Raw genomic sequence first — 23065 nt, forward strand, 5'->3', positions numbered from 1 at the left:
CGCTCCCCCGCTCGAGGCGGGACTTCCGGCGCTGCCGTTGCCCCGGCAGCTGAAGGGGCGGGGCCGGAAGCGGCGGCTCGGCCGAATTCGGCGGCGCCACGTCTGTGTGGGGGCTCCCCTCCCTGCCCGGGGCGGCGGCGGTGGGAGCAGCGGGCGGAGCGCGGCCGGACTCTCGCCTCTCCCTCAGCGGCCGGTTGGTAGCGAGGCCTCGGCGGCGGCCGGGCGCGGCGCCGGTGACATGTCGGACCTGGGGGACTGGTTCCGGAGCATCCCGCTGATCACCCGCTACTGGTTCGCCGGCTCCATCGCGCTGCCGCTCATCGGCAAGCTGGGCCTCGTCAGCCCCGTCTACCTCTTCCTCTGGCCCGACGCCTTCATCAACCGCTTCCAGGTACGGGCCGAACTACCGCTCCCAGCGTGCCCTGCGGCACCCGTCTGTAAACGGGCCGAGCCGGGGCGCGCTCGGCATTCTGGGAGTTGAAGTGAGCGGGGCTGGGGGTGCGGGCGGGGCCCGGCGCCCTCCGCGGCCGCTTGGGAGGGAACCGCGCACCGAGGCGGCCCTTAGGAGCGGCCCCGCTCACCGCCAGCGGGGAGCCGCTTCTGCCTTCCTGCTTAACCTACATAAGGCCTGTGGGCTGGGCCCCGGGGGTAGCGGGTGTTCTGCCCCCGCCAAGGTGACACAAACGGCGGTGTCTGGCGCTGCCGGGACCCCTGGGGGAGCCAGGGAGGGCTGTGGCCCTTGGCAGGTCCCGTACTTTGGCTTGTGTCTCATTCTGGGGCCTCATTTTTCTAAAGTTGTTTTTCTGGGGAGTGTTCTGGCTGGTGCTGTTTGCTGTGCCCAAGTGCTCTGTACCCATACACCTGTGGCTGTGACTTAACTGACTTGCCCGGCCTCTGTTGTGAGGTTGTTGCACCAGGGGAGGTTTAGATTGGATATTAGGAAAAATTTCTTCACAAAAGGGGTTGTCAGGCATTGGGACAGGTTGCCCAGGGAAGTGGTGGAGTCACCATCCCTGGAGGGGTTTAAAAGATGTGTAGATGAGGTTCTTAGGGACATGGTTTAGTGCCAGGGTTTGGTTATGGTTGGACTCCATGATCTTAAAGGCCTTTTCCAACCAAAATGATTCTATGTTTCTATTGTGTGGGCCTGACTTTGGGAACAGGGGTTACAAGCAGGTATGTGACTGTCCTACACCGCACATGGCTCTGGAGATGTTAAGATAGAGCTAGAGAAGTGGATGCATTTTTTGCGGCTTCATAGTGTTTCTTGCTTGGAATCTGAAAATTCTGTTTGGGTTTGTCAACTTCAGTGCATAGATGGTTGACATAAACCAACATCTGAAGTCCAGAGGTTTCAGATGCACATTAGCTGTATCAAAACTGGTACAAACTGGACATAGTCTTTTTCCTTGCACTGGGAGGTGACAGGTTCAGTGTTTTGGTATGCAGGTGTGTGGGAGGAAAGTGAAAGGAGAGGGAAGATCCCAACCTTAAAATGTCTATTATTTGTTCTCATTTTTTGCTTCAGCAAAAAAGACTGAGTGCAAAAAAAATAGCTCTATCTGTAGTTTGTTTCATGTATTGTCCCCAAGATTTAGTAGCTTAAATGACTGATTTTATTCTTAGTTCTGTTATTTTTTTTCTCGAATGGTGATGCTCAGGATCTCAGTGATCTGTTTGGAAATGCTGCTGATTAAAGAGCTTATTCATAAATGGCCAGACATTTTCTGTCCCTGCTATGTGCTGCCGTGCAGTTGGCTGTGCCCGATATTGATAACTGGGAGACTTTCTAAAGCAGGTGCAAAATGCTCACAGCAGTACATTCTGTCTGAAATGGTACATGAAAGGCCATTGTGTGAATTCCTTGGCATCTGTACAACAGGTGAGAATGGATTCTGTATGGCTGGACCCTTTTAAAACAGGGGAATATCCTTGCAAGTGTATCGCTTTTACACTGCAGTAAAGACTCAGTACTGTGAGGATGTGATGGAAGCAATCTGGGAAGTTGTGGGTGATTTCTGTTGTAATCTTAGTAGCTTTGCTTATCAGATTAAAAAACAAAACAAAACTGTGAAGGCTGCTGAAGCCTTCTGAAGCCTTTCTTCCTTGATTTTGCGAATAATAGATAGTGAATGAAAACAAAAAACCTATGCATATGAGTTCATTCTACAGTATATATTGATAAATACATCTTTTTCTTTTGATCTGGACAGATCTGGCGGCCGATAACTGCAACTTTCTTCTTCCCAGTGGGACCTGGAACAGGATTTCTCTACTTGGTGAATTTGTATTTCTTGTATCAATACTCATCACGATTAGAAACAGGTATGTTATCCATGAAATTTTATGTACATGGCGAACTCTGCCAGGAGTCGACAGAGACTAAGTATTGTCAGATTGATCTGTTGGAAGTGTTTGTTGTGATGGGGTTGTGGCTAATTCAGGCAGAATCATGAGAAAGATGGCTCATATCTGTGCCCACTTGTGTTGGTCAATGGGAAACTGCTCTGAAAACTGATTTTCTGTGAGTTGCTCCTTCCCTTTGTCAGGGAGCCTGTTCACTTGGGATCTGAACGTGTTGCTTCTTCCAGTGGGAGGGCCTGGTGTTTTCTTTCAGTTGTTGGATTTCAGGAAATGAGGGAGAGAGACTAAAAGATGACATTACTTCTGTTTTCTTGTGCCTGATGTCTTTTAACACAGAAGGATGATAGAGCATATGTAGTAGTGGTATATCAGTCCAGAGAAAATAAGTGCCAGTTTTTCCTTTCTTTAAAAGGCAATGATGCTTACCTGTGTTATTCTATCAGTTATGCTGAATTGAGAGATACTTTGTCCAGGTGATATGTACCCCTCCATCAAATAGAAATGTGAAAAAGTTAAGGAACTAGTTGGATTTTCAGCTGTGGGAGAAAAACTAAGAGCAGAAGAAAGGAGATCAGATAATGGATCGTATCTCTCAAAAAAAAGGTGTTGTTACTTCAAAACTGGTTTTATTTTGCATTGCACAGTTCATTAAAGCTAGACAAAAATTGTTTCAGTTGAAATAAATAATTAAAGTGTTTGAAAAGCCAAGCTCCTCCTGAAAGCCAAGAATGTCAGTGTAGTTCTAATGGAGTCTCAGAACTCATCATGTAAGTGGAAATGCATTGTCCCACGACAGAGAAGAGGTCCCCAGTAAACCTGTCATCCAGAGTGTTATGGAATCCCTTTTAAGTCATAAGAAGAATTGCAGTCAAAGGGAGGAGTGGTACCAGATCGTATTTGATTGTTTTCTTACTCAAAGCAGTAGTTCAATAGCTAGAAACAGTTCCTCTTTCTCTTTGAGTCTTTCTGTAGTAGATTATGGACGCAGGGAGTGCTGGCAGTTATGACATTCTATTGTGTAAAGTTATGCGTAGTAAGAGTTCCTGATTAATATTTGCAGATTTTAAGACATCACTGCTTGTACGTGAACTTACAGAACCCTCCAGTTGTCTATGCTGTGGCAAAAGTCTCATGGAAGGAAGTAAATTCTTTCAGCAGTAAATTTTACATTTCTGCTGTATAACACATCTGGATTTTGAACCTGGGAAGTCAGCTGTGGTGTTGTTTGAATCGATGCGCTTCTTCTATAGTACAGTCATTTTTTTCTGGGTATAAATGAAGTTTTTGGTTAGGTCCTTCCTCTTTATGAAAAAAAGCTTGAATCCTTCTGGAAGTGGGAGCTGTGGAAGTGACTGTTAATATGTTTACAGGCAGAAGTCAGCATAGGTCTGTGAAACTGCAGAAGTGAAACTTCGGTTCTCAGGGTTGTGTGTGGTTTTTGAGCATACACTGGTGTTCCACACGAGCTTCAAATTTAGCTGTCAACAACATACATATGGGTTTGTGCTGTGCATGTGCTTTCCTAACAAGCAGACCTCTGGCCTCCTGAGGAAAAGCAGGTTGATGAGTTTTTCTTTTGCTTCTGTTGAAGAACACCACAACAAATAGGAACAAGAAAAGCAGAATACGTAGAGTTCACTCCTTCGCAGACTGAATGATGAGGTTCTGAGTCTGCAGCTCTTCCCCAATGACTGGACTGTACCCTGGTTCCTACTGAAGGAGACAGTGGGTAGAGCTCGCCTTGCCCCTGTGCTGAGCTTTTCGGCAGTCTGTAGCTCAGTTTTCTTAGATATTACTGGAAATTCAACTTAAATGGTTTGTCTAATATTCTTTTTCATAATCTCCTAGATAACGAGAAGTGAAAAACTTTAAGGGAATAATATTTGCTTTGATTTCTTCCTATTCTGGAGGAATTCCTGTGCTGGAGTTTCTACAGGGTTAGTCAGCTTCCTCTCGTTATTTGTTTCTATTTGTTGTATGGCAACAGTAAGGATAAAACTCCAGTTTCTATCATTCTCCAACTTTAAGACTTTCCAAAAGATCTTTTCAGGCTTTTTGTTTTCCTCATCATGTAACTTGCATGGCTGAACTTCAATAATAAACTGAAAATGACTAAAATATTTTGGTTTAGATAGGCTGAGTTACTCTAGTTATTCAAAAAAGCTAATGCTTACAAATATTTCTTTCTTTAAATTTTTGGGGACATGTAAAATAGTTGTAGGAAGCCAAACAGTGCTAACATTAAGCTGTGTCCTTCTTTCTAGGCATGTTTAATTTTTAGCATGGAATTCAGTTTGGCGGTGGTGTGCTGTGTTTGTCACTGTGGGGTCTGGGTCTGTTTCAGCAGAATTCGCAGGTGCCTGCGTGGAGCAACATGAAAGTTGAGACAAGACTTGCTCAAATGGCGAGGTCTGTGCCAGCCTTTTACCACAGTTTACAGGAGCGAGAGCTTATGATTTTCATGTTTGCAAGGAGTTGTTAGGGGTTTTGTTTTGTTCTTTTTTAACCCTTCTATCTGCCAGGTCTCAAAGTCAACTGGACATCTAAAGATAATTTCATTTAGTGTGACCCGCAGGGAGTGTTACTCCATTGTTTTGTTTCTGCTGTTCTGAAAAAAAAATTGACACGTTTAAAATGGGAAATGAGGCAAACAGTTAAGCTTAGATGAAGGAACAGAATGTGCTGCATGTGTATACCCTCCTTGTCATCTATGCTAATTTTTCTGGAGTGTAAAAACTGTGGTATCTCTTGCATCTGACTAGATGATGCAAAGAGGATGCAATTTGCCTAAGTACGGGCTGGTTTCCACATGACTCGATCATTGAACTTTGTGCCTCTGCTGTGTATTTCCTTACTGTGTGCTTCTGACTGGCAGCTTCGTATGACGGATGGGCTCCAACTCCATTTTGAAATCTTGTGAATTTAAAACCACTTATCTCCAGAATTAAAGTGTGCACGTGCACTTAATGCAATAGGCTGAATAGTTTGTTTTGTTTTTCTGGTCCTGTAGGTTGTTCTATTATAAGGCCTTTTAAAATTTAAAAAATAAAAATCATAAACCGTAGACTACTTATAAGGAAACTGTTATTCATTGAGCTTTTCTTAGATTCCTAAAAGTAAAAAAAAAAAAAAAAAAAAGTCGTAATTTCTTATCGAAATTTCAGTGCATTTCTTAACAATTTTTTTATTTACAGGGGCTTTTGATGGAAGGCCAGCAGATTACATGTTCATGCTCCTGTTTAACTGGATCTGCATTGTTGTATCCTTCTGCTCATCATCAAACTTTTAGGATATTTTGGTCATTCTATTTCTGTCTAAAATATGTTTAAAGACCACGTTTTGGCAACTTAACAGTTTTAAAGTATAGCAAATGTTCACAGGTGAGTTTTTAATCTTCCTGGAAAGGTAGTGAGTGGCTTGCAGGGGGAATACGAACAAGTGTGCTAATAGTATGTAATCTGGGGACTAGAGTTCTGCTTATGTAAAGCTCAGTTCATCCTCTGTGAGCCTCCACGGTGTTTGCTGTGTTGCCTCACTTGGCCCCTTTTGTGGATTGCTAGAGGGGCTGAGAGTGAATTTCACGTGTTTAAGCTGCCGTGTGCAAATAGGTCTGATGTCTGCCATTCCCTGAGCTGGAAATTCAGGTACCTCATGGCGAGATCCTTTACCTGCTGGGTACGAGTCGGCTGAGTCTGTGAGAGCAGCGTTGCAACATCTGCGCTGAGCCACCTTCCTGAAGGAGCTGCGCTTGTCGGTTTGGGAATGTTGGGAAACAGCTTTTCCATGAGCTGGGCTGTTCTGCCTGAGTTTTGTTTCACGTCTCAGATACAAAACTGGGAGGAGCTGTTGATAGACCAGGTAGTTGTGGTACCATTCAGAGGGATCTTTAGAGGCTGGAGAAATGTGCTGGTCAGAAATCTCTTGAAACTTGGCAAGCGAATGTGCAGAGTCGTGCCCCTGGGCAGGCACCAGGACAGGCTGGGGAATCACAGTCTGCAAAGCATCTTGGCAGAAAAGACTCTGGGGTTCCTGCTGGACCCCAAGTTGACCATGAGCCTGCAATGTGCCGTTGTGGCAAAGGTGGTCACCAGCCTCCTGGGCTCTGTTAGGCAGAGTGTTGCCAGCAGGTTGAGGGAGGTGATGACTCCTCTGTGCTCAGCCCTTGTGAAACAGATGGGGGGCTGTGTCCAGCTCCAGGTTACCAAGTACAGGAGAGACATAGGACATACTGGGACATAGGACATAGGACCTTCAAAGCCCATCTAGTCCAACCCCCCTGCAATGAGCAGGGACATCTTCACCCAGATCAGGTTGCTCAGAGCCCTGTCCAGCCTGGCCTGGGATGTCTCCAGGGATGGGGCATCTACCACCTCTCTGGGCAACCTGGGCCAGTGTTTCACAACCCTCATCATAACAAAAAAATGCCTTCTCATGTCCAACCTGAATCTCCCCTGTTTTAGTTTAAAACCATTACCCCTTGTCCTGTTGTAACACACCCTGCTAAAAAGTCTGTCCCCATCTTTCTTATTGGCCCCTTTTAAGTCCTGAAAGGCTGCAATAAGGTCTCCCTGGAGCCTTCTCTTCTCCAGGCTGAACAGCCCCAGCTCTCTCAGGCTGTCCTCACAGCAGAGCTGTTCCAGCCCTCTGATGATTTCTGTGGCTCCTCTGGCCCCTCTCCAACAGGTCCATCTCTTTTGCTATACGGAGGGCTCCAGAGCTGGACACTGTATCCATGTGGATAAGTACCTGATGGGGAAGGGAGTAAAGCAGATGGAGCCCAACATCTCTCAGTGGTGCTCAGTGCTGGTACAAGAGAGAACAGGCACAAAATGAAGCACAGAAAATTCCGTTTATATATAAGGGCTGTCAAACACTGGCATGCATTGCTGAGAGGGGTTGTGGAACCTCCATCATTGGAGATGGTCCCATTCTGTCTGTGCTGTTTCTGTCTCCCTGTAGCAATTTGTGGTGGCACAGCGTGTGGAAAAAAGGGAGTGGTGACACCAGAGTGAACCAGATACAGCTCGGAGACCTAGTATGTAGAAATGCTCTCTCCTTTATCAATAGATGAACCATCTCTAGTCACATTCCACTGTATGGAGGGAATTGCTCTTCCTGCCCGTCCTGTTGAGCCACAGCAGTACCCAGGCAAACATCATGGGTTTAACTCTGTTGTTCAGAAAACCATCAGCTTCTTTGTGGTTTTAGGCAGCTGGCTGTGAGCAATTAGATGAATCTGATAGTAACTTGGCTTTCAAAATGGTTGTTTCACAGCTTCCAGTTGCTTTTTCCCTATATGATGGAAGGAGCAAGCTGGATGCCTGATCTGGAAAAATGTTTGGTGCCGTTTTATACGCATTGGTGAACTGTTAAAAGCATTCTCATCATAGTGAAATTCTTCAGCAACTGTTTCTACTCAGAAGTTACTACATCCAGCAGATCCTTTGGGTTCCAAGGTGGGAGAGTAGCATTAATGAAATTATTTCTTTTCTATGACTCAGTGGCAATATATTGATTTTTTTTTTCTTTGTTTCTTTTAATGGTCTGGTATTTCTTTAGTTAGAAAACCAACATTTTAGTCTTCAAAAGACTAATGAAAGAATCCAGCTCTTAATGCTGCAACGTACCTTTATGCAAGGACTGACTGAGTTTATAGTTAGACAGATTCATGACAGAAGGTCAGTGCATCAATGAGCCCTTGGGGTAATGATTTGAGCTGGTAGCTTGAAAGGCTACTGAAAAGCAATTATTGAAATTAAGTGCCTGAGTCTCTAGATCATTGGAGGTTTTTTGGTTTTCCAGTGATTAACTTAATACTACACAAAAATGCTGGTTTTAATTTTAAACATTAAAGGCCTTTGCATGTGTGCTCAGTGTGTGCAAAGCTTCTTTTTGTCATTCTAGTCCGTCAGGTTTTGCCACGTTTTCCTTAATGGTGCAATGACAGATAACTGGCTTGGCAATGGACATGCAGGTAAGCATGGTGCAGTTTCTTAAATAATAATCTTATGGAATTTTCTGACTACTTACTGACTTTATAGAGAGCATTATTGACATAACTTCAGAACATAGTGAAGCTGGGCTAGCTTAGTTGATATCAAAATGGACTGCTGTGCAGGTATTGTTAGTTTTTTAGTTCAGGTCAGCCTCAGCTAGTGACACAAGCCTGTATCCAACTGTGCCATTTAGGGAGTCAAGGAGAGGAGATTGGTTCTTTGTGTAGTCAAGAAGTGTTCAGCCTTTTACTAAAATGGACACAAGATGTCACCTATGCACTGTTTCCTCTAATGAATGTAGATCTGCAGTCTTACTTTTTTAATCTAAAAATGATTCTTGGGTTCATTAATCTTCTCAAATTCAGTGTGCCTTTTACTTGCCAGCAAAAGATTTTGTTTTTTGTGAAAAATGCAACTTCGGATTCAGATCAGAACTCTGAAGTCCAAAATCACCCAAGAATGATTAAAATAGTGGTCTAAAGAACCAGTTTCAGTGATGTAGTTCTTTTGACCCCAAATATTAAGGAGGGAAATGAGGGAGTGTTTCTTAGAGACACAAAGTATCAGATAACTGCATGTCTTTAGCCTGCCTATGCTTCTCTCATGTTATTCTCTTGGTCACCCAAAGCCTGCATCAATATCTCAAATATTGTGTACCATATTATCTTAGCATTTATTAGATCACTTACCAGGTTCCTCTGGCAGGCAAAAATAGCAATCATGCATCTCTAGTCAGGACTGAGGTCTATTAAGGGCTGTCCGTAACTTCGCACTTAAACTTTCTTTGCTGTGGGGAAGACCACAAAGTTCTTCAAAAGCGTGCTGAAGTCACCCAGACCTTGTATGAATTTTAGACTGTGTTGATTTGTGTCTTTTTTAAAAAGATAAGATAGTTTTATATCTGCATACAAAGCATTGCTCAAAAGAGAATCGGTTGTTTGAGGTACAAATGCGTTTTTCTTATTACTAAGGTGTTTTAGCTTGTCTTGAGTGGCCTGCTTGAAAGTGAGAAGATAGAGTAGGATAGCTGAGCCTCACTTCCCATGTCAAATACTTTCAGAAATTAGATGTTACTTTATTTTTCTAGTAAAATAAAAGTGTTTTTAATAGACACCCTAAGGTTCTTGTGTGACAAGTCAGACAGCTGGTGCACGGGAGGGCTCGGGGTGCCAGTGTGCCAGCTTTATCGTGGAACCTGTTCAATAGCGGCACTCTCGAAGTAGGGAGTTTTAACCTCTCTTGCAAACACACAAACTGGTTTGTAGAGTTAAACCAGTTTGTGGAAGTGTTGCTGGCAGAGTCTGTCTTCAGTTCAGAAATCAGCAGTTGGCTAAAATAGTGTTTTATATTTGTTTCACTAGAAATAGACCAGTCAGCTAATACACAGTCACAGTGAGGAGGTGTTTGAAAGTCTCACCTTCTGGCATGGAATACGGGTTAATTCCGAGCTCTACCGAGGTGGCTTTGCCAAGGCTGGCAGCAGTCCTCTGAAACAATGATGTGCTCATGCACCTTCCTGCTGTGGTGCTCTGAGGAGGATGTAGCTGGCAATTTGATGGAGTAACATTTAGATTGATAGAATCATAGAATAGTTTGGGATAGAAGGGACCTTCAAAGCTCATCTAGTTCAACCCCCTGCAATGAGCAGGGACATCTTCACCCAGATCAGGTTGCTCAAAGCCCTGTCCAGCCTGGCCTTGAATGTCTCTAGGGATGGGGCATCTACCACCTCTCTGGGCAACCTGGGCCAGGGCTTCACCACCCTCATAAAAAATTTCTTCCTCATGTCTAGGCTGAATCTCCCCTCCTTTAGGTTAAAACCATCACCCCTTGTCCTGTGTTAACAGGCCCTGCTAAAAACTCTGTCCCCATCTTTCTTATAGGCTCCTTTTAAATACTGAAAGGCCCTGGCTTGTAAATGGGAATGGTTGTGACACAAACACATCCCTGTGCTGCAGGGTCCTGCTGAGCAGCTGGGGAGAGGGGAGATGGCCACAGCTGCTCTGTCACTCAGTGCAGGTTGGAGCCCTTTGCTTGACACGGTCGTGCAAAAGAGAATGACCATGCAGGTTCTCCTGTGTAGCTTTCCCAATAGCTTTTGAACTGGTGGCAAAGATTATGGGGCAATCTGTAAAGATTTTGCTGATGGGTGTCGTGCTTACAAGTCATTTTTGAAGCATACAGCTCCTGATGCCTCTTTAAGTTTCTCAAGTTTCTGTGAAAGTGATGGTAACTTTTTGCCCTTTGTTTTTTTAAACATTGCAGTTGCTGATGATTCCACTCATCATGTCAGTACTTTACGTGTGGGCCCAGCTGAACAGAGAGATGATTGTATCGTTTTGGCTTGGAACAAGATTTAAGGTATGTCAGACAGGATATTGGAAAGATTTCTGCCCAGAAGATGCACATGACGGGGGTGGCAAAATATATATATATAAATATATATATATATATATTTTAAAGATGTCCTATGCTTTCACATAGCTATATACTCCTTGGGATGCAGCAAAGACATATTTCTGTATGGTCTTCCATATGCTGTCACGCAGCGTGGCTTTACTGAAAAGATGCCCTGACAACTGAAATTCATTGATCTGAAAAGAGGAAAAAACACCTGATAAATATTAACCTGGATAAAAGCTGAATGTAGCAACACCGTAGAGAGAAAATGTTGATAAATTGTTCTTTCCTGTACGACCTCGTCTGCTTCTGCCAGATCTTGCAGTGAGAACTCTTTTGAACATTGTTTCCAGACCTTTTCAAAATCGGAAGTGTTAGGACTTTGTTTCAGATGTAAGTACGCTGCGGAACATAGAGTGCAAAAGAAGCGTCTACTTATAATGTTTAAATGGATGTTATTTGTCTAAAAATTTGTTACTGATTGCTCGCTTTGGGGTATCCTATCTTGTTAGGTAGCAACTCCATAAGTTAATATATCAGGATTTGTGGAATGCCAAAACCACTGAAATAATGATAATGATTATTAGTGCAGTGGGAAGTTGAGCAGATTTGTGTTCATAATTTGTACTTAGAACTTCTCTGTCTCCGTTGCTTTCCTTTTTAGGCCTGTTACCTTCCGTGGGTCATTCTGGTGTTCAACTACATCATCGGTGGATCGTATGTATTTATTTAATTAGCAAATCTGAGGTTATAAAAGCTTTTATGGCTATTGAACTTACCGCTGAATTCAGAAGGAACATTAAAATAAGTCTTAAAGTTAACTAATCTGGCTGATAATGCTCAGTACTTTAAGATAAAAGCAAAGAGGAGATGTGCGTGTGAGAACTAGATAATGTAGGTGAGGGCAAAGTAATAAGAATTTGGTTTATTTCCTAGTAAATCTATGCATTAGGCTTTTCCTTACCTAAAGAGCAATGCACAGTAAAGAAAGATGTCATTCTGTATGACCACCTGTCGTGACTGGTGGTAAGATCAAATTTAGTGTGACTCTGATAGTGCTGCTGCTTCTTTCCCTCACAATCTTGCCCAATGTGATGCATTTTTCCACTTGCGAAACAAGGGAAAATGGCAAAAGCGATCCCACAGAGTGATGTATTAGCACTGGCTGAATTCACTGGTCTGTCTTGTGTTTCTTTGAGTGAACTCCGTGATGCAGAAATCCCCTCTGCGCACGGTCTTCCCCACCAGTGCCCTGCGTTGGTTGGGGCCTCTTGGTGCCGCTATAACACAGTTACTGACAGTAACAAGTTACGGGGTTGATTTATAGAAGGAGGAGATAGTACAGCAAAACCAAATTCCCTTTCCTGGCTCTGCCTCCCACTGACTCATCTGTCACTTGGGAAAACTGCTTGCTGTTTGATACCTGCTGTTTCTATGCATGACGGAAGATACTCAAGGGCCTCCATTCAACAGTGTTTGTTGCAAAATTGGGAACAAACCAGTTCAGTACAGCAGGAGTCACGTTGTCCAGTGAAAACAGCAGTAACTTCTCAAGCTCTGCAGACTATTATTTTAGACACTAATAGCTGTACGGTCTAATTCCCTGATGTAAACAAGTATATAATTGCATTTTCAGTGCAGGCTGTAGAGAAGGCTTGGAAGGGAGGGTGGAACAGCCTGTTGATGTGTTGGCACTGAAGGCTGGTGCTTCGAAAGAAGTGACTGCAAAATGCTGAGAGAAGGGAAATTGTCTGTGGTTCATGGCCTTGGCAATGCCCGCGGCAGGTGAACAGCAGTAGCTGCCAGCAGATGGGCACTTGTTTATTTTCAGAGAAGACAGCATGCCAAACAATTCTTTTTCTTTTGCCTTGCAGAGTCATCAATGAGCTGATAGGAAATCTGGTTGGACACCTGTATTTCTTCTTAATGTTTAAATATCCAATGGATTTGGGAGGAAGGAATTTTCTGTCCACACCTCAGTTCCTGTAAGTTGGCTTTATTCTTTACCTCACTGTTTATTTGGTCCAATTTTCTGTATTGTTCAGCAGACAAATATTTGCTGGGATTATAAGGTGTAAAATACTTCGCTGAATCAACCTGCTTCAGACTGTCACATTGACTGTGCTGCTGAGTCATCAGAAATGTTGAGTTTCTTGTAAATGACCCATGTGAAATTCTCTGTAACTCTGATGGATGGCTTGTGTCCTTTACCCACTCTTAAGAATGAGAGTCATAGTTCTGCTAGTGAATTGAACTGTAGTAAAGAGAACTCCATAACAATTATCAGATGGTATTTAAAAGATTGTTTTCTCCTGTGAATGATCTGTTGTCTGTTTTTCAACGTATCATTACAGTAGCTGCCAGTTCAGCAACCTGTAACAATAATAGGAGTCAGCTGCAGATTTGTTCAGGGCTATCACGTGTGCTGCTTTGCAGTCAGTACCAGTAACCTTGACTGAGGCCGCGGGTCTTGGCTTCTGAAATACTGTTTCTTGCAATTTATTCATTGTTTTGGTATTGAAATTCTACGATCAGAAGCCAAAGTTTGTATCATCAGTTGCCTTTTTCCTCATTCTTTTGGGCTGTAAATATTTTTTTTTCTCTACCAAAGTTTAGTTGGCAACTCAATTAACTCCTTTTATAGTATAAACTTTTAATTTAAAGATTCAAAGTTGAATTACAGTTATACTTCATGTACAAGTTCTAATGAGTAGGGAAGTATTATGTTCTACTTTTGTGTTTGGAAGCCTTCCTGGTAAACCTAATTTTCCATAAAAGACTAGAAGACAAAAATATTGTTTTAAAATGTCATTCAAGGTAATAGTAGAGCTGAAACTGCTGTCAGTCTTGTTGATTATGTGCAATTTCCTTGATTCCTCATATGTATATTTAATTTTTCTCTGTATTTGAGGAGCAGGAACAGAAGTATTACAAACATCTCTAAAAAGGGATAAATTCTGCCTTTGCACTGTAATGTTTTCTTAAAAAAAAAGAAAGATGCTGTGATGAATTACAGGTATCCTTAATAAAATAATGAAGAATCTTTTCTATACAGAATCATTATTCTTTTAGAGAGGAATCTCATTTTTATGTCTGGGCCTCAGATTTTCATGGTCAAATTCAGCAAGGGTTTTGCTGGGTGTAACTTGTAGAGCTGAAATGACTCTGCATTGATGGCATCCCCTTGGAAAATGCAGAAGCGGTCTTTTAGATCACTTTAAGTTGGATTATAAGGTCTTACAGCTCTGATTTGCTTGAGCTTGATTTCAGACAAACTATTCGCTCGAGCCTGTATCCCTTAATCTCTTTGGTCCCCGGTTCCTCAGCAGCGTTTAAATGCAGAGCAGCGAGATGGCTGGATGCTGTGATAACAGGAGCTTTATAACTATTGAGAGATGCTCAAAGTGATTTGGATTTTTAAAAATTATTTTTCCAGAAGAAAAGGAAGAGAAGTTAGGGGAACTCAGTTCGTATCACAGCATTTATTCTCAACAATAAGGCTCCTGTTATCATCTGTTTTTTTTCCCTGTGTTTGGACTGTTGTATATAACCATATCCCAGAGATGGAAGTTCCCCAGAATTCCCATTACTCAATGTGCCGAGGGCTTAGATTTGGAAAGAATTCTGTGAAGTACTGCTGGGAAAAGCCAGTTGTATTGAAAAGTCTGGCAGCTAAAAGGAAGTGCATGGAAAAGTAGTCTGGCATTTACTCCCAAGGTACAGATGTTTATCAAACTCTCTCCTTCTCTGCTGGCTTGTCCCAGGTACCGCTGGCTGCCAAATAGGAGAGGAGGAGTGTCGGGGTTTGGTGTCCCACCTGCCAGCATGAGAAGAGCTGCAGAAGAACAGCGGGGTGGTGGAAGACACAACTGGGGCCAAGGTTTCCGGCTGGGTGACCAGTGAAGAACTCCTGCCCTTGGAAAAGAGCAACTCTGTGCTTTTAATTGGATGTAGGACCGACCCTTCCTGCTGCAGAGCATGCTTAAGAACTGAGCTCTCTGTAGTACTGTTGGATTTAACTGATTAGAAAGAATTTTTCTGCTTCAAGAGAAAATTAAAAACTCCAGAAGGGAAAAATGTAGATCTTGCTCCAGGTTAGCCAGTAGTGTCCAATTTGATTCTGCCATTAAAAAAAAGCCTTCTCTATACAGTATTGTCTGTCTGTCGCAGTGGGCATCCATTATGCCGCCTTGTTCCGTGATGTGATGGAAGAAGCTAATGGTTTCTGTCTCACCTGGTACGTTAAAAGCTTTTGTTGACTGTGGTAAGGTAAGAATTCAGTGTGAGGCGGATGGATCAAGCTAAGCCCGAAGTTAGGAAGCTGACTTTTTCCATAACTGTGCTTAAGTCCCAAGGTCTTTGGAAACATTATTTGATATCTCTCTGCTGCACTCATAAAGCAAAGGGCAGATGTTTAATTTCCATTATTAAGCTATGTTTTGACAGGAGCTTTTTCTTGCCATGCAGCATTTGTCCTCCCTGCTACAGCATGGGATGGGCAAGACTGAGGATAAGAGGGTTTTAATTTGAAATGGCAATAACAGATACTTACAGAATTGAAATCTCTGGACTTGTCATGGTGTATTACAAGGCTTGCTCTGATAAAGCTGAAGTTGTCTGGCTTGGGGTTTGTTTGTTTGTTTGTTTGTTTCCCCCCAAGATCTGTGAATTCTTGTCTTCAAGGTTTCTATTTTGATTGCAAAATTGGGTAGCACAAATACTACTTAAACTAGCAAATATATCATTGTGATTAATGTAAAGGATACTGACTGCAGCATTGTTTGTTAACTGATCTTCATCTTTCTCTTAAAAGCTTTAAGATGTCAAGGAATCAAAGCTGGAAATAAACTTTTCCAGGATCAAGATACAATAGACCAGATTGCTTTACTACAGGACTCTTTCATTGTCAAATAAGAAATTATATACACTGTTTGTTAGTATCTGTACGTTTTTGGTAAAACTTTTTTGAGACAGAGAAGGAAATGATTCTGTACAGTAGTTTTCCTCGTACTGGGTTCCCGTGGGCAGAGCACAGGGCTAAGATGTAGGAAGCTGTAACGCTACTGACTCACTGCATGGACTTGAGCAAACTTCTTATCTCAGTTTTCCCAGCTGTCAGGAGGATTCATACTTGTTTCATAGCACTTCTCAAAGGTATAATAGCCGTCCCCAACTCCCCTAGGTGGGAGCTGCTAGCGAGCAAGGTGAGGCTTAGGCCACATCAATTAAAACACTTAAGCTAGGAACGCAATTACTCTAGGCTTAACCAAGGATTCTAAGTTGGAATATAGTTGCTCCCTTTTCATTTTATAGTTGGAGGAAGAAGAGCACCATCACTAGGATGAGATTCGAGTCTTTGAATTACCCTTTAGCTTTTATCTATCTTTTTACTGGGTAGATAGGGCACAGAAGGCTGTCCTGCCCCAGCTTAGGTATCTCAGGTATATCTATAAGTAGATGAAGTGAATCTGGGCAAAGCATTTTTATTACTACTTTGTTTCTTCACTAAACCTGGGTTCTGAAGGTTTAAAACTTGTAAATACTACATGATGTGAAACTTGGGGGGAAAATAAGCAGTCAGACTGGAAGTTTTCAACTGGCTTGCTTGAAAAAGACACGTGCTCCGTTTCTTCACTGCAACTCAATTTTGTCGATCTGGCTTGCGGAAAAATGTAGAAAACTGGTTATGATCATATTGTGTGTTTAGGTTTTACAAGAACTTGAGTTCAGAAATCACCTGCCATTTTTGTCCAGTGATGAGTTTTAAAGATGCTCTTGTCTTTTTTGTATAAAATGGTAGGTAGAAAAGAGGACTGCAGTGCTGTAAATACTAATCTGTCATTGACCGACAGCTGTTATTTGATGCAAACTTGAAAAGTCTGAGAACCATCATTTTTATAGGAGTCAGGATGCAGCTGGTCTTTTTAGTCATAGTAATATCGCTGTCTCCAAAGTGTTTGTCTTAATTTTGAGCCAGGACCTAACTGTTAAGTGAAGATGCAATAGTTTGCGACTCAGCTAAATCCTCGGCACACTCAAACTGCAGCACGTTTTGCACAGGAGGCCAGGAGGAAGGTTTGGGTGGGAGGAAGGATGGCAGAAGTCATTGTCCTGGCCCACTGCACTGTGCTGGTCTTGCTTTCTAGTCCATCCTCCTCCTCTAAATTAAGAGGAAAAGGTTTGCAAGGAGAAGAGACTTCTGATAAGTCTTGATTAGCTTGTGAACTGCTTCAAGTCAATTTACTTTGGTTTATGAAAAATTCACTTCAGAATTCCATATTACGAGCTCAGTTTGTTCATTTTTCACTTGTTGCTTGACTTGAAGCACTGTTTGTCCTCCAGTGTACACTGACAATGGCAGTCTCATGTTAAATGGGTACCTCGTTTCTTATTTTGTACAGATAATTTCCCTTTTTGTAATCAATTTTTTTTGTTGGCAAAGTTTTAAATTAAAGTTTTAATCTCTGTTACTGTCTCTGTTTTGCTAAATCATATTTCAGCTTAAGACAAGCCTTGTGGTCTGCACATCTCTGGGAAATGTCTGACAGCTGCACTGTGACGCCACCTCCTGCTGTTGATAAAAGTACTCAAGAAAATGACCTGCTTTTGGGTGGGAGGCTTGTCTTCTCTGTTGGGTTGCAAAATTGTGAAGGCATTGACTTTGTCTCTGTTTATCTCTGAGTTTTGACAGTCTATGTCCTTCCTGGGCTACTACCATTTTACAGCTTTATTTTTCTATACTCGATTCATTCTTTACTGCCCTATGGGAGGAAGTATCCCTCTGCTCACCCTCGAACTTTGTGGGAGTGATAGGGATCACTTACTTTTCCCAGGGTAAGCTTGGTATTCTGCAATACTGTCTCTGTCCAGCCAGATGTGCACAGCTGTCAGAATTCCTTACCTCAGCTGATTTGGAGACACACTGAGCATCCTCTGAATGACTCTTCCGCTCCTCATCGTTCATGTGACTGCACTTTTCCTGGTTGATACCACAGAGGCACCAAAGATCACAGATGTGGTGCCTAAGGCACCATGTGAATTTGTTGTGCTCCTCAAAGTGGAAAGTCTTGGTCCATACTAAGTGCACCAGGCAGAGCAGCATGGCCAGCGTGTGCCTCTTGATTTTGCTCTAGCTGTGTGAACAGTCAGCAGAACAGCCAGGAATATAACACCAAATGCTTCTTAATGGCTTCATCTTTCATTGCTCTTGCTTTGTCTTGGCAACAGCTCCTCTCTCGACGCGACTTGGTAATGTGGTGTTGCCAGTGGCTTAATGAGAAACTGGACCTGTTGCTTTGTTGTGCCATCTAATTTTTGCATTAGGAAAATGGAGAGGCTTTAATTTTCAGAGCAGCATACTGTTTGCAGTGCAGCACAAGGTTCCGTCTGTGTTTGTAGATCACGATGTACCTTATCAGGGAGGAAAACTGCTTTGCCTTGATGGTTGAGAGTGAGCTGGAGAGAGACACGCTCATTTACAGCCTGAAGCTTCTGATACCACAACTCACGTAATGGCTTTGTAATCCTGTTCGGCAACTATAAAATGAAGATGATTTATATTCTCCCTTGTTCTGTGCTAGGATTAGGATTGATGGATCAATTTTTACTTGCTGTGGTATGGCAGAGCACTAATTTTGGTGAAGGTGATTTTAGCATTGCCATTGCCTACAGTAGTAAATTGGCTTTTCTTGTTTTGTGCACCCCTAGATTCTTATTTTGCTATGGATGATAGTAGCAATGCAGCTTGAAATCCAGAATTGAGTCTATTGTCATGGCTTTATTAATTAAGTTAACTATGCATATTAAGCAGAAGTACTTACATCTAAAAGGTGATGTGCTGTTTTTGAGGACTGAAAAGATGAAAACACTTCAGATGCTTATATTTTTCAAGCACACATTTTTGGTGATGAAAGGAGTTCTGTTCACAGCAGTAGCTCACCCTTTTATCATCTGGAACACAATCTAGGAGGAGTGATTACACCACTTGTGAGCAAAAGTTGCATAAAAGGAGCTGTGACTATGGGATGCTGGCAAGGCCCCTGTGGAATCTTGTTGATGTTGTGGGGAAAAAAGTGATAATGAAACCTTAATTCTGGTGCTTGGAGGTGGGCCTTTTTGCATTGTTGTGTTTTGGTTTTTTTCCCTCTGGAGGACAAATCCCTTGCAAAATGCCGTTAAAGCTCAAATCAGCTCTTTAGGCCAGGTTTTCTGGACTGCCAACCATCAGCCATAGATATCCCATGATGAAGAGGAGGCAGCATTTAAAAACAAAACTGCCACAAGCAGTCATCTTGCATCTCACAGAATCACAGAATGTCCTGAGCTGGCAGGGACCCACAAGGACCATCGAGTCCAACTCGTGTCCCTGCATAGGACAACCCCAAAATTCACACCACGTGTCTGAGGGTGTTGTCCAGTTGCTTGGACATGTAATTCAGATGCCAACATGTGAATTTTTACATTTATTTCTTAAAAGGAGCATGTGTATTTAGCACCTGGCCTGGCTATGGCTTACAGGACAGCAGGTCACTGACTCAAGTTCACAGGAATGGATTTGCTCCTCTCCAGCTGTGCCCACAGCTGGTTTGGCTTCAGGTGTCTGAGGTGCATGTGGCTGGGGCAGCAGCTCCCCTGGGAGACCAGTGACCTAAACACAAAAAAAATCTGTGGGAACTGAGTTAAAGAGGAAGGAGAGGAGTGTCAGGCATGACCTGACAGTCAACTTTCTCTGTTTGACTTTACACAGTTGGCTGTGTTGAGCTGGTGGAGTTGCACAACCCAGAAGGGAGTAGGACAGACGAGGATGAACATGTAGCCAAATTGTTTTGGGGAGGCCCTGGTTTGGCACCTCTTGGTTACAGCCAGGGAGCTTCAGGGCCTCTTGGGATGTAAACTGCCGTTCCAAAGGCTGTAGCGGGGAAGATGTGAAGCTCCTGAAAAGGAACTAAAGGGGCAAAACCTCGGTGTGTGGGGAGGGAAGGTTCCTGGCTGGTGAGCAGACTTGTGTGTGGTTGCAGCATGGGCAGGTTTCACGGGAATAGTTTTGGAAGTAAATTGTGTGTGTGTGTAGGGAGAGTTTTTGCAACATGACAATATTTCATTTGGATGATACTGATGAGGATGAAATGCTTCAGGTTTTTATTTCTAAAATGACTTTTTTGTTTGTTTAGAAGATACGGTGGGTTTTCTGTTTGCTTTCAGAGCTCAAATCAATCTTTAAAAGCTGAAATGAGAGTCTGCGATTTTGGTTGGGACAAAACACTTCTGCAGCCTCTGTTTCCAGAAATGTGGTGGTGGCCTTTCACTGCAATATGTTAAAAAAACCCAACAACTTTATGTGTGTGTGTGTATATATATATATTTGTGACTCTTGCCTGAGACAGGAGTTGCATGCTGGAAAAAGGCTTAACTTCCATCATTGCCAACACTTTTTTCTATCTCCTTAGCTCTGTAAGCAGGGAGTACCCAGAGAGGTTCAAGAAGCTATAGCTTCTGGGAGGAGAGTTTCTTCATTCCTGGTGAAAGCTTCCTATCATGTCTGCTGCTCTCCTTGGGGTAGTTACAATCCAATTTTTAGTTTTCCTGTGTATTTTAGTTAGAGAAGTAGTATTTCCTTTAAATCTGAAACTGCATTCAAAGAATTGGGTCCAAATTTAGTGTTTCACAATGGCACAGGAGGAAGAGGAGGGATATTCTCCGTTCTACCGCATCATAGCTGCACCCGTTGCCTGTGTTCTGCAGAGGCAGGAAAGACTTACAGGAGCCATCAGATGCACCTGCAAAATGTAAATCCTCATCAATTTAGAACGCCTGAGCAGGCTGCAAGTGACTCCATCCATTGCCTGCTGTGACAGCTATTGTATATAAAGAAGAGCTCCAAACCATTTTCAGAAGTTGAGTCTTGATACTTAAAATCATGTGCCCAGTAGCAATATTGGTTTTATAGCAATTCATAATCTTTTTTGCCTCCTCTCTTGGCTGTCATGCAGGCAGTAAATTACCAGTCTCTTTTTTTCTCTCCCCTGTAGGTTATAACCAGTTTAATACCTCTTCCCTTGCTTACATCCATCTCTGTTTTCCAGATATCAGCTACTTGTTCTCTCAGATGGTCTGATGAATGTAAGCAGTTGTCCTCAAATGCCATACGTGCTTTTTGGAGCCTGCTGCTGCAATTTCAGAAGAGCTTTTCTGCTTTCCGTCTTGTCCATTTTCTTCTAGCTGTGTTAACTCAGCACCTCATAAATTCTCTGAACCTCCTTGTTTCTGTTCCTCCCAGCCACCCCATGCAGACACACGTAGGCTGTTTTGGGAGCAGAGGGGACCGTGAAGGACCGTGGCAATGTTTTGTCATTGCAGATGTACCAGTCTTCACAAGCAGAGAGGAAGCTATCATCAACCAAACGGCGAGCTCTGCCTGCTCCTGGGCTCTCTGGCACTGGGAGGTCTCAGCAGGCTGGGAAGACCTTGGATGGTCAATTGCCTTCCCAAGAGATTTTGGGGGTTCACAGAGCTACCTGTTAAGAAACAGCTTGTCTCATCTCTAACAACACATTTTCTCCCTCTCTTGCACCATCTACTTTGTCCTTTTTGAATAATGGATTCTTCTGTGTCATACACTTTTAAGAAAAGAAGAAAAAGCAAAAGCAATTGATACAAGTTGATGCCATTCAGCCTTCCTGGGCAAGGTGATAGTAGCATTGAAGGCAAAAGATCCTCTCTCAGAGGTATACATGGTGGCAATATTGCACTTGAAGGTCTAGTAAATCTCAAGAACCATATCAGCCTAATTTCTTGTAAGCAGACAGATAACAATAGGTCCTACAGCTGTACTGTTTGGTTGAGTAACTATAATCAGTGGATAGGGGAACGTTTTAGCTGGATGTGCTGAAGGATCTCAGGTCTCTCTGTAGCTGCTGTCAGAGCACAGCTCACCAGAACCAAATAATGACTGTATAATTTAACACCAAACAAGGTAAGCTAATGTGTTTGCTCCCCTATAGAAACACTTTGTCCTCTAAATCTGCTTCTGCCAGTTCCTCAAAGTCATCTTACAATTTTCCATGTCCCCTCATGCATCTTAAATGAGATCCATGACTTCCTAGGCTGGCTGTGGAGGAGCGGCTCGCTCCACAGAGCTGCTCTCTGAAGCCAAAAGCGCTGCAATCCTCAGGAAATCCTGCTGAGTAAGGAGAAGTTCTGTTAATGTGTAATCGAGTTGAGATAAGACCAGCTAATAAAGATAAGGTTCTCAACAAGTGGCACGGGACAATGAGCAGGGAAATGGGGTATGGAAAACTCAGTGATTAATCACAGAGTCATAGAATGTCCTGAGTTGGAAGGGACCCACAAGGATCATCGAGTCCAACTCCTGTCCCTGCATATGACAACCTCACAGTTCACACCATGTGTCTGAGGGTGTTGTCCAGTCTCTTCTTGAACACTGTCAGGCTTGGGGCCGTGACATCTCCCTGGGGAGCCTGTTCCAGTGCTCCAGCACCCTCTGGGTGAAGAACCTTTTCTTAATGTCCAACCTAAACCTCCCCTGGCACATCTTCCTGCCATTCCCTCAGGTTCTGTTGTTGGTCGCTGGAGAGAAGAGATCAGCACCTGCCCCTCCTCGTCCTCCCAGCAACAGTTCTTCTCCAAGCTAAAGAGCCCCAGCTCCCTCAGTCTTTCCTCAGAAGGCAGATGCTCCACTCCCTTTGTCATCTTCGTTGCCCTGTGCTGGGCTCTCTCCAGCACCTCACCAACTGATAACTGACAACTGCATTGTTCAAAGAAAAAACCCAGAGGATGTGTTGGCATGTTACTGGACGGGAGGGAGAGCAGGAGCCAGCCTTGGCAAAGAGTGGCCAGCAGGAAAGTGATGTAGCTCTGTGGCCATGCAGGCAGCACCCTGAGCCTGGGCAAGGCTGTCCAAGAAAAGTTTAGTCTTGATGCCTCCACAGCCAAAACACCAGAGGGAATTCAATCCTACTTGTACAGGTTGTTTTGTTTGGTCTGTTTGTTTGTTTGTTTTTTCCCTTTTTATTCTCTCTGATGCCTGGAGATGGTTTTGTTCCTACTTGCTCTCTGTGGGGGCTGCAGTGGAAGGCAAGGGGGTGGGCAGTGGGGGAGCTTGGAGGGAGCACCCTGCCCTGAAGAGCCTGTTGGCGGGGACTGGAGCCTGGGGCAGGACCGCATCTCACACGGCATCCCACGCCGCATCTCCTTTTATTTGGTGATCTTCAACTTGGCGCCATTGCCACCGCTAAGGTCACTCACGATGGATACGTACCTCACTGTATTCCTGCTATTTTTTTGAC

At 43.3% G+C, this 23065-nt stretch overlaps 1 protein-coding gene across 2 annotated transcripts in view; it reads left to right on the plus strand.

Moving 5' to 3' along the window:
- The window catches only part of DERL1 (derlin 1), a 72473-nt gene extending 55246 nt beyond the window's left edge, over positions 1-17227 (plus strand). Inside the window, exons 2-9 of one of the 2 annotated variants that reach the window (XM_082046136.1) lie at positions 150-391; positions 2214-2325; positions 5559-5623; positions 8312-8338; positions 10626-10721; positions 11425-11477; positions 12635-12745; positions 14525-17227. In XM_082046136.1, coding sequence (XP_081902262.1) covers positions 239-391; positions 2214-2325; positions 5559-5623; positions 8312-8338; positions 10626-10721; positions 11425-11477; positions 12635-12745; positions 14525-14663 — 756 coding nt within the window. In that variant the 5' untranslated portion in view covers positions 150-238 and the 3' untranslated portion in view covers positions 14664-17227. Of the gene's footprint in view, positions 1-42; positions 392-2213; positions 2326-5558; positions 5624-8311; positions 8339-10625; positions 10722-11424; positions 11478-12634; positions 12746-14524 lie in introns of those variants that run through there. The other variant, XM_082046135.1, reaches the window with a different exon arrangement.
- The last annotated feature ends 5838 nt before the right edge of the window (positions 17228-23065 follow it).

The sequence above is a fragment of the Streptopelia decaocto genome (genome assembly GCF_964273445.1).
Source record: "Streptopelia decaocto genome assembly, chromosome: 2".
In the NCBI taxonomy this organism is placed as follows: Eukaryota; Metazoa; Chordata; class Aves; order Columbiformes; family Columbidae; genus Streptopelia; species Streptopelia decaocto.